At 30.5% G+C, this 12,411-nt stretch overlaps 1 protein-coding gene across 1 annotated transcript; it reads right to left on the bottom strand.

Annotated features, from left to right (window-relative positions):
- Positions 1-11,507: 11,507 nt before the first annotated feature.
- Positions 11,508-12,411, bottom strand: LOC104725372 (protein LATE FLOWERING). The gene is made up of 2 exons (XM_010444038.3): positions 12,273-12,411; positions 11,508-12,167 (listed from the first exon to the last, which is right to left on the bottom strand). Exon 2 carries the CDS (start codon positions 12,156-12,158, stop codon positions 11,637-11,639), a length of 522 nt encoding a protein of 173 aa, XP_010442340.1. The 5' UTR covers positions 12,159-12,167; positions 12,273-12,411; the 3' UTR covers positions 11,508-11,636.

The raw sequence follows: 12,411 nt of genomic DNA, 5'->3' as shown, positions 1-12,411 counted from the left end.
AGTTTCTGCATTATTATTTCTTTTGTTAAAATCCTGTCATGAACATAGTTACATCGAAATGGGCCAATGCTGATATGTATGTTTATTTACCATTATTATTTTGGGTATTTACATCCAATGCTGAAAATGTAGGTGATACGACAAGAGACAAATTATACAAACAAGAGGCAAAGAGAAATTGTACTAACTCAGTTTTTTTCCAATAAAAGTGGATATACTAATGAGAATTGATGATATAATTGCATATCGCTCACATTTTTTTTTTTTTTTATCAAACAACTTGTTTTCATTCATCTAAAAAAAACAAAATTACATGAAACCAAGATTACAATGATAGGGCATCTCTAATCATCCTCTATTTCACCTATAAACTCTATTATAGAATAGTTTTGCTCCAATGGATCTTTATTTTTACCTAAAATAGAGATTGTTATTTTTTTCTCTATTTTTAGAGGAACTCTATGTTTTCCTCTATAAATAGAGGTGAACTATTTTATTTTCAAAATAGTCCTCTTAATCTTTAACTTCTTTTATTTATGACCAAAATAAATAAAATAAATATTTTTAAGAACTAATAATACAAATTTAATAAAATAAGTATTTTTAAAAACTAATAATATAAATTTATGTATAAATATTTAGTCTAAAATATTGAGACTACCATTTGGAAAAGATAATTTATATAAATTATAAAATTTATTTTTCATTCAATCCATAATAATTATTTAAATACAACAAAAACTAATAACTTAATAATCAGGTAAATTACTTTGGGAACCACCAATATCGCTAAAATATTTAATTTAAATATAAATAATAATTTTGTGAAAGTGTTACAAATTTAAAGTAACATGGGTTAGTTTGCAATTTTTATAAATAAAAGGTGTTAATTGTAAAATAAAATAAAAAATCTATTTGGAATTTTTTTTAGAGAAAAAAATAGAGAAAACCATTGGAGCAAACCTCTCCTCTATTATAGAGATCCTCTATTATAGAAGAAAAAATAGGGAAAACCATTAGAGATGGTCTTACAACAAAGTAGCAACAACAAACAAAGGCTAAAGAGATACAAAGCAAATAAGGATAGGAGTTCCATGAGTTTTCCAAAAAGGTGTTTGACTTTGAAAGGCTTGCAAGTTTTGAAAAATCTTTTGAGACCAGAGCGGAATTGAACTTGAAGAAAGACTTCTCGAATTCCTCGACCAACAAGTGGTCATAAACGGCTCGCGCGACACCCGCATAAGAGCTTTTAGAAAGATGTACCATATGAAGGGTACAAGTAAGGGTTCTCGCCGGAAAGAGACGGTTCAAGAGCCATAACTCAACGTTTTTTAAACTCTTAAACTTAAAGCACATACCTTTAGGTAAAGCTTCTATCGGGATTCTGAAGTGATAGGTGCAAACTGTAACAAAGCAGGTGGGTCCTCCCTCCCATGAAGCCAAAGGCCATGGAGGTTAAGGAATTCCACACAAAGCTTGTAGTCGGTTTTGCACTCGAAGGGGGAAACAAACCCGAGCTTACATCCTTTAGGCGGTTTGAAGAGGGGAGTCGGGCCACACATGTCATAACACTTCACGCTTTGGGATTCGAATATCATAAACATAAGGAATATTAGTACCAGATATCTCGATTGCTTAAGACAGAACCATAACCATGATGATGAATTACTTCTCAGCTGGAGTTTTCGGCCAGCGAGTTTGTAATCTTGATACAACCATCTGCTAAGGTTTGGCCAACAATAACTTGGATCAGACCTGGATTTAATAAGGGTTAGGTTTGAGACCAACCTTATGCCATTCTTCTCTACATCTCTACATTCACGAATACTATCCTTGATGTTGCTAAAAGGTGCTTGTAGAGGTTTGGGTTTTGTAAGAGACAGAGCTGACATAATGAAGAGTATAAGGTAATCACCGCTCCATGGAAATGGGATCATAATGTCGTTCCTCTTCATTCTTATACTGGTGAATCGACGAGATACGAATTGACGAGCTGTTCTAGTACTTGGTTCGAGGGCACTCAAATAGCAATCGTGATAAAGGAGCTGAAATCAAATCTGACATGTGGAAGTGAGTGGGTATTGGATTCCCTTGGAATTGAAGGCAATAACCGGTGTGTGACAATTGTGCTTTATAATCCGAGAATAGCTCAGCCACCATCGAGGAGAGGCGGAGATTAGCCCTGAGATTAATATCCGATATCCGCGGATATCCGTATTCGTATCCGAATCTGCTCCGAAAAAAACGGATATCCGGGCGAGCGGATACGGATACGGATAGTGAAATAGCAAATAAAACGGATACGGATACGAATACGAATAGTGCTAAATTTTAAAAACGAATAACGGATATCCGCTTTTTTCAAACATCCTTTATTATATACGGATACGGATACGGATAATGCTAAATTTTATAACGGATATTTGTTTTTTCACGGATGTCCAGTATTTAGATACGAATATACGATATTTTTCCCAAAATATGCTGTATTTTAGTTTAAAATAAATATTTTTATTTTATTTTATTTTTTTACGGATATTCGCGGATAGTCGAAATTTTAACGGATATCCGGATAACGGATATCCAAAATCTTCGGATACGAATACGGATAATAAATTACAGATAAAACGGATACGGATATGGATACAGATATCCCAAAAAAAGCGGATATCCGCTCCGTTAACAGGGCTAGCGGAGATTGCAGCATTAGGATCCTCTTTTGTTGCATCCGTGGAAGAAAAGCGTTCACGACCATCCCCACCATATAGAAGAACAAATGTTAATGAGCTTGCCATGAGAAGGAATAAGACAAACGTGGTCCAATCTGGTAAAATAAAAGTTATAGCAAATGTGTTGTTGGGCCGAGACTCCGTTTTATTTGCTATTTTAAAATCATCAGTTGGATTAGGGTTACTCTTGCCGCCGTCAACATCCTCGCCAAAACAATCGTTGCAGCTTTGAAATTCTGATGAGGTTCGCAATTGACGAGCAACATGAGGCATCTAGGAGCCCAAGATCTAAGAGATGGTTTAGGGCAGATTCCATCTTCAAGCTTTGAGGTTAATTTGGATTCGCGGGCATCTTTTTCTGCTAGCTTCCAGGACGGCGTAAGCAGAGCATGGGGTAGATGGTTCACCAGGAACCATTGTCGGGCTCTGTCACTTTCTGGCTCGTCGGGTAGCGCCAGAGAAAAGAAAGAAATAACTAATATGTGGTAATTGGGGGAACGAACGAGACACGAGAGAACATAGAGAAGTTGCAAAAAAACCGATACGAAAAAAGATAGCGATCCCGACGCCGACGAGCCGAAGCTCTATCGGCTTCGGAAATATTAAAAATAAAGAGCTTCTCGATAATTGTGCCTGGAAGCGCTCTTTTTATGTGATAAGTTTTTTCTCTGTATGCGTATGCTCTTAGTTCCATATCGCTCACATTTTTCATGTTTTGTAATGGTAAAACATTAATATATTTGTCACATAAAATATGAATTAACAATAACTAAAAATTTGTAAATATAGTTACAATCCTACATCCAAGTGTAACCATAACAGAGAAATAGTTTAGTGGCGTTTTTTACACTTTCATTCCGCTCACCTTTAAATTTATTGGATAAAATCTCAACAATCGAGTTTATATGTTGGCAAAATATTTATTGTAAACCAAAAAATTAATCTATTTTTTGCATAATTCACGAAATAAAACTCTAACTTCATCATTTAGCATTAAAAATTATAAAATTTTCACTGGATAGATCATTTGAGATATATAAAAAATCAATGTATACAAAAATACAATGTCTTTAATGTCATTTCTGTTTTTAAATTAGAAATTCTTATATTCATTCATAAATCTTAACTTCACTAAAAGTATCTAATTTGACGAAGATGAATCATAAGTTGCAAATGTAATTTCAATCAAGTTGAATGTTTTGTCATTTCAAGTAGATTCTGAAACCTTTCATTAGACACGTAATATTTGGAGTAGATAAAAGTTTTCAATTTGCTGGCATAATAGTTCGTGAGAATTATCTAATTTTTAAAAAAAATTAAAAAAGAAAATTATTGTTGCTCATGATATAATTAACGTTATTTTTTCCATAGTTTAGTCAATTTAAATTTGTAATTTCAGTGTTCTATGAACTTGAGTTTTATATATCTAGTGACTTAATCAATCTATCTTTTTTGAAATACATTTTCCCATCTAATATCATACATATATAGAGATTCAACTCAGAATAAAAGCTGCCAAAGCTGATGATCTAGGCCCCAATAATATCATCAATTTAGGAGGGCAATTCCCAATTAAACTCATTAACCAATATAGCTATCCCATTTTAAACCGTTTTTAACTTTTCATGATAAGTATCTATATTTATTACTAACCGAGTAAACAAAATTCAGTATTTTTGTCTATGAAATATGAATCTTTTGGAACTTCAGTTGTTTTCATGAAAAGTATCAACCGTATTACGTTGCAATTTTGTTCTTTGATAAAGATTGGTTATTATGTTTATTAACCTATATATGGATGAACTATTTTTCTTTATTGCATTAAGCTTCTCGTAATTCATCAGGGTCCACCATATAGATACATATTTTTTTATTGGTAGTCTCTAAAGTCTAAAATATGGAATCCTTAATTCAGTTCCATTCAAGAATTCAGTTGATGAGTTTACCAATAAAAACTACAAAGGATACCTAACATAATTACATTCGAAATACTAGGAGGCTGTTTGATGATATGATGAAAAAGGTATGTTTACCAAATGCATATTACTTCTGTTTTTCAGTTACTTATCACCGTTCATTGATGACTCTTAATTAGTATATAAATACTGTTCTTGCAATTGACAAGCAACTAAAACTAATTTCCCTCAGTTATTTATCATTGCTCTATGTTAATGTTTATAGAGAAATTTTGGAATGAATTTTAACTAGTCGTTATATTACTCAATGAACACACTAGCTACGGATATAAGACATTGTACGGTTAAAAAGATTCTTAAAAGTTGAAAAAGTTGTAATTTTAGTTGCTTTTATCCAGTTGAGGTATATGTAATTGATGGAAATTTTTGTTCGTATATAAATATGAGAATAACTAAAAATAGTGCACAAATCCGTTTAAAAACTGTTTAAAAAATGATTTAGTTATAATGTTCTTATGATGACGATTTCAATATGCTTCTTGATTATTTTTGGCCACCAGTTGTTTTTTTTTTTTTGTTAAAGTAAAAATTAAATTAGTAGAAGACAGCCACCAGTTGTTAATAATTAGAAACAAAAATTAATTATTTTATTCTTTTTTAAACTTGCTATTAAATCAAAATTGTTTGGATCTGATAGACATAATCAACATAAGATTTACGACACTTTTTATTACCAAAATGAAAAAAGAAAACATCCTTTTCCAAATTTTGTTTAATACCCAAAGAACAAAACAAACCACATTTTTTTCTACTTTAAATTCTTACCGCACTTGACACTCTCTCATCTCATCTCTCTCTATCACGTGTGGTGGGTCAGATGGGTCACGTGCCCGGACGGCTGGTTCATTCCGACTCGTTCTTCTCATAAAAGTGGCCACGTCATTTGTTTGTCATAAATGTAATATTATCTGCTTGTCGGCGTCGAATGTCCGGAAAACACGCCGGTGATTAGATTAACGTGGCAGATCATATAAACTAACCAATCAAAAGTTACGTCTCGTTCTAGTTCTAGCCTTGAAGACCCAATCACCATCGTTTATTTATATATAAATAGTTTTCTACTACTATATGTTTTAACGAAAACGTTAATGTTTTGCTTATACTGTTTTTGTACTACTGTACATATAATATACAGTCATGTTTGATGCCAAGAAAGAAAAAGTTAAACGATAATTTAAAGAAAAATTTAAGCGATTTAAGGAAAAAGTTTCTGATCTACAGCTAAAAGATTATTTGTAACAATGTTTATAGAAAATAGTGTATGATACGGAAAAAACAAAATTTAGGTTACCGAAAACAAGATTTGTTACTAACTTACTGTATAACATTATAATTAGTCACTACTGTATATTATATAGTTGATGATTATATTTTGTATATATTTGCTAATTTGTATATGATTGGATATTAGCAGAAATCAAGGAAATTGCATATTATAGATAATAGACTAATCACAATCCTTCACAAATTTAACGGAACATTGCACATTTTGTCAGTGTAGTTTTCTTGAACCAAGTCAAGAAGTTTTTGTTTTTCTGATACTGTTTTGTATTTTATTTCTGATTTGATTAAATTTTATATTACTAATTAATTTTACATACAAAATCTCAATAATCTCTAGTTTCCAAAAGTACACAGAAACACACAATTCAGCTGTATCATCAATTTTCACATGTTGGACAGTGATTAGGCTTCGAGACTGATCAACATTAATTAAGAGATCTAATATTATACAATATGCAGAGATATTCAATGACAACAATAATAAGTCCGGCCAACAACGGATCATGTCATGTGTGTGTGTCCTTCGATCCATTCTTCATTCGGTGGCAACATTACTGGATGATATATTTGAGAGGAAAAAAACAAGAGACAAACTAAAGAAATAATTAAACATTTAACAGCTAATGTATTTAAGTCGTAGGTCTTATAATGTCCACATGAGTAAATATTTTCATTTTTCACCGCATCTTAGCTTCTTCTCCCATATGGTTTATAATCAATATACGTATATGTCAAGGAGAGTGAGAAATGTGCGAATCCGAATCCGATAGAGCGAGTCCATCCCTACATAGGATAATGTTCTTAATTATTATGAGCAAGAAACATACACTTGGAAGCTTGTGTAATACTATTGATATAGTGCTTCTGAAGATTTTATGTTGTTTGAATTAGTAAAATGAGAGAAAGTATGAGATTTGGCTGGAAATTAATTTAGAAAAACAAGAAAACAGGAGGAAAATTGGGTAGTGTTGCGAATAAAATGAATCGTGTTTTTAGAAGACTCTGATTTCAAATTAGTAAAATACTATATATATATATATATAGATGTATGTATTGATTGAAAAATATTATACGATAAAAAAAATAAAGGAAAAAACAAGGTAAAGTTATATTGGATTTGAGAGAAAATATTCAAGAGAAATGCTATTTATATATGATATTATCGATAAAAAAAGACAAATAATTACAAAAGTGTAGATAAATTTTCTACTTGATAAGAAACATAAATTTTTTATTTTTTAAATGAGAAAATGTCGATATTTAATTTAAAAAATATCACAATAGATGATGTTTTAAGATTTTTATATGAATTAAGAAAAATATTTAATGTTTAGCAATAAGTGTATTATTTATTTATAATAAGATATTTTATAATTATTAACCAATAGTATTTCATCAAACTTTTAAATTCTCATTGGTTTTAGAAATTTACAATTTCTTAGCATTAATTGATAAAAGCATACAGAAAATTATTTTTTTGTGATACAAAAAAAATACTAGAAAATCATCCTTTATAATGCAAAGGGAATATATACTTAGTTTGATCGAAATCTTGAAAGCATAGCATATGACAAGTTGTTGAATGAGTGATTCTTTTGATTGTCATCATGCGAAGGCACTCAACCGTTTCTCTTTCCTAACTCTTAAGTGCATCTCAACAAATTTCTGTAACCTCATTCTCGCTAGAAGCATATGAATCTCTTTGCGGCTTCCTAACCTATTAAGAGTATCTTCATTTGGGTAACGAGTTTATACAACTTTGATCGAAGACTTTTATTTGACTGACTCGGTGACTCTTACGAAACCTCATTCCAAGATTTCTCTTGGTGATTTCGCGTGATACTTCCTATACAAAGCTTATGGAGTCCATGACATGACCTTAACGACTCGTAATGGTGAATTACTGAATTTGAGTGAAGTCTCGGCTAATCACTTAGGATCGGCAACCTTCATTATTTTATTGATGTTGGCCTTTTTGGGTTTTGCAACCGATTATTAATGCGACTCCAAGTAACACGAGGTTTTGTAGAGGAAACCACTACCGCTTTTATTGGTGTTGGCCTTCTTGTCATGAAGGGTGTAGTTCACGCCTCGAGACTTACCTTGGTTTCGATCTTTGAAGGAAATGGAACGGGCATTGCGGCTAATGTTGATTATGGAACCGGATTTGTCTCGTTTCATGTCGGTGGGGGTTTGCTGATCATCGATCGAACCTATATCAAATATGGCACTATGGCAGAAGCCTGGAAGACTCCTAAGTCCTAACTATCTAACAAATTATCACATGAATAAATATGAAGCGTGTTTGTTGACATATACACTAACAATTTGTCTAATCCCCTCAGCCAGGACGAATGACTTGGGCCGAGTAGTGAAATAAGGTATCGTTTTGGAAAAATTATCATTATCACAACAGCGTCGTTTCTCTTCATCGGTACAGTATTATACAAACAAGGTGTACTTGGGTTTATTTTTTTTTTTTTTGGCAAAGTAATTAGGAAGTAGAAAATGTACAAAGTCCAAAATATTTCTAAATCTATATAATAATAACAATATGAATAAATGCCAACAACAGTTGCGATTTTTCGTCGTACCTTTTCGTAAAATATGTATATTTTTTGACAGAAAATTTCAACAGTTGCATCTCTCTAAAATGTTGCGACTGTTAAATGTAGTCTGTAGAGTTGTGTCTCTTACAAACAGTTGTGTCTATTCAAATGTTCACATTTTTATAAATTTTTATATAAGTAGCTTCTCATCATTGTATTCAAATTTTCTTTATTTTATATTTTTGACAGATTTTTTTTACAATTGCGTCTCTCTTAAAAGTTGTGTCTGTTGAATATAGAGTTGTGTCTTTTACAAACAGTTGTGTCTATTCAAATGTTCACATTTTTAGAAATCTATATATAAATAACTTCTCATCATTGTATTCAAATTTTCTTTATATTTGTATTAGTTAAAAGAGAATTTTATATTTTTGACAGAATTTTTTTACAGTTGCATCTCTCTCAGAAGTTGCGTCTGTTGAATATAGAGTTGTGTTTTTTACAAACAGTTATGTCTATTCAAATGTTCACATCTTTAGAAATCTATATATAAATAACTTCTCATCATTTTATTCAAAATTTTTATATATTTGTATTAGTTAAAAGAGAATTAGTTAGAAATAACGTTTCATCACTATGAAAAATTTATTGCAGTTTGATATTTTTTGTTAATCGTTGTAATATTTAATTATATTCAGTCTCTAGGTATACATCTTCAGAAAATATTAATTTTAATATATTAAAAAATACATTTTAGCCGTTTAATTGAACCATTACAATATTGGTATAATTAATATTTAAGATCACATTACTTGGATAAACTAGTCATAAATTATTATTTATTAGTTTTAAATAACTAACATATATTTAAATGAATTGTTGCAACCTTTTAATTACACCACGACAAATTTTGTTTATTTAATGAACCATTAAACCTTTTGATTTATCTTATGAACCATTTTTGGTAAATTTGATATTTATGGTTGTGTCTACAATACTAAAATATATTTAAATAATTTTTTGTTTTCGTTTAAGTAATCTTAAGATACTCTCTTTAACCATCTATTCATCGAGGATTATCATTCTATTGGTATGAATCCAAACCAAAAATTTTGTTTTTAGCTGTTAAAAAATGTGGTTCAAGTTGGTTTTTCAGAAAATGAGAGCATATTGGCTTGTATATGTTTGGTTTATTTTTTTTTTGTCACAAGTATATATTTGTCTACTCCATGCTTTTTGATTAGAAAACTAATTGTATTATAGAAAACAATATGGATTTCTATATTTTTATTTTTAAAAAAAATATATATCTGATTATGAAATATCAAGGTAAAAATAAAAATAAAATATTAAAGTTCGTTCTATTATATTTTCTAATGTTGGAAATATTCAGTTGATTGGGAGATGGAAAACCGGTGATCAACAGAAAATTGACAGTTGAGATGATTGGCCAATAAACTATCTTGACGACAAAGACTTATCTACAACTTTATATAGGTTAAGGGAATTTGTATATTTAGTTCTGGTCATAATACAATCAAATTGAAATCTTAACAAAAAAAGATAGTGAATATAAAATATTTTAAAAGTTTGAAAAGGTTTTGGATTCTGACTGCCAAAAGAAAAGAGGAGCATGTGAGAGCAATGAACCCGATCGTCCTTGGCCGACCATCTTCCTTAGACGCGCACATTGTGATGCTACATCATACACCTAAATATTATTGTTATAAGTTTTAACTATTATTGTTCCCCTCTAATATTTATTATATTATTTATTTATGTGTGACTCGGGATAATTAACCAGCATCTTAGGCAGAGAAAAATAAGTAGTAAGTACATTCAATATTAGATTAACTATATATATATATATATAATCTATTATAATTGCCAAAATGTTTAATGACTATAGGTTATTTTATATAGAAATATGTTTCATCCATAAAACGATAGTTGTTTGTATTATATATTCATTTTCAATACTGCCTTTATGAAAATAGATATATTCTTTTTTTTTTATAAATATATAACTGATTTTTGATTCAAGTAAATAAAATATGTGATAATTTTCTGTTTAGTTATATTCAAATTTGAGAAGATTGGTAAATTTCTTACTGATTGACTGAATAGTAATATTAATATTCATTTTTTATAAAGTAAAAATTGATTTTGAAAATAGAAATATGTTTGAGTTATGCTAAAAAGGATAAAATATTAATTTAAATGAATTTAAACAAAGCATTATGTCATATTAAGAATGGTCCTCAATTAATATTTTTAATATTTGTAATTTATTATATTATTATTTAAGAAATTTATAGTGTCCTATACAATGTATTCATAATTTTATCATTTAAAACAAAACAAAAAGAAAGAAATTTAAAAATATAATCATTTACATATCATATTTGACAACAAGAGACCAAGTTGTAATGGTTCATAAAATATACAAAAATATGACTCTAAGGTTAAGAAGAGAAGACATGATTGTAGATTGCATTTATTCATTTTTTCAAAAATTAAAAAATATTTACGAAAAGTTACTACAAAAAGACAAAAATAAAAGGTTACATTGAAAAGATGCGAACGAAAGGTTACGAATAAAAGCGAACGAAATAACACGACTGCAATGTAATCTCATGGCAGTTAATCGTAAAAATTTGTTTAATTTGATATCTGTAGCATTGATAATTATTTATTTAATCTTATGTGAAGGTAAGATTATTTTTTAAAGTATATTTTTCAAATAAAATATAAAGAATATTTTAAAAAGTTGTATGTTTTTGAAAGTTTTATTAAATAGTTTAAGAATCTCAATAGTTTAATAAATAAATTTAATTAAAGAACTTTTGTAATAAATATTTTACTAAAATGAGTTCCCCGCGATATCGCGGGGCTCCATACTTAGTTCTAAGAATAGTTCTAAGAATGATAAACCAAAATAACATAAAAAATAATTACTAATAGTTTAATTAATTAAAATATATATCATCCATTATTGTTTCTCAGAATACCAATTACAATCAGGATACGGATGGTCATGCAATATTTTGTAGTAAAAATGTTGCAAGGTCATAACTAACAAGTGATTAACGCTAAGATCACAAATGAAGGGAGAGATCAAGACACTGCTTCTTACCCTTCTCACTATTCACCACGTTATAGTGATGATCTGAAATGTCAACACCTCGTTGACCAAAATACTCTCCTTTGCATTCTCTACCTTGGTAGGATGTGGCCAACATGACATGAGAACCACTGGATCTAAAGATCGGATGGTCAGGATGAACCGCTGGAAAACAGGCAACGGAGGCAGAAGCAGGGTAGCCTAAGATGGTCAAGTGATGTCGAGAGGGAGAGGATAATAAAACAGGTACCGTGTGAAGCAAGTCATTATTGTTGACAAAATCGTAAGCCCTTTTGGCTCTTCTAGCAGCGGTTCTCTCCTTCTTGTGAGCGTTCTGGTGACCCCCTAGGGCTTGGGAGCTATGGAATTTTCTTGAACAAAAGAGGCATGGGAATACTCTTGATGAAGCTGTGTCTTCGTCTGTCTTGTTGGCTTCTTGGGTTGGCTTGATCTCTTCTTCTTCCTCCACTTCTACTTGATGGTGATGATCTTCCATTCTATGTTACTACATACACCCAAAAGTGACTAAGCATTAGATTAACTTACAATAATGCACAAAGCAACTTAGAGAGCCAACCCAAAAATGAAAAGGGTATGAATATGTCTGTACCTTGAGCTGAAGACCAAGATAGAGAGAATGTGTGAGATATGGGCTTGAGAGGATGAGTTTAAAAGGGCAAGTGTGAAGATGAGAAGTAGAAGAGAAGTCAAGTTTAAGATGGTGTTTGAGGAGAGTTGGAAACTGTGAA

Source organism: Camelina sativa, chromosome 11, assembly GCF_030686135.1.
Source record: "Camelina sativa cultivar CO46 ecotype springtype chromosome 11, ASM3068613v1".
NCBI lineage: Eukaryota > Viridiplantae > Streptophyta > Magnoliopsida > Brassicales > Brassicaceae > Camelina > Camelina sativa.
This window is presented reverse-complemented; position numbering and strand designations above follow the sequence as displayed.

What these genes read in the sequence shown, in the direction of transcription:
- LOC104725372 (XM_010444038.3), bottom strand. Translation starts at nt 12,158, where the DNA reads ATGGAAGATCATCACCATCAAGTAGAAGTGGAGGAAGAAGAAGAGATC.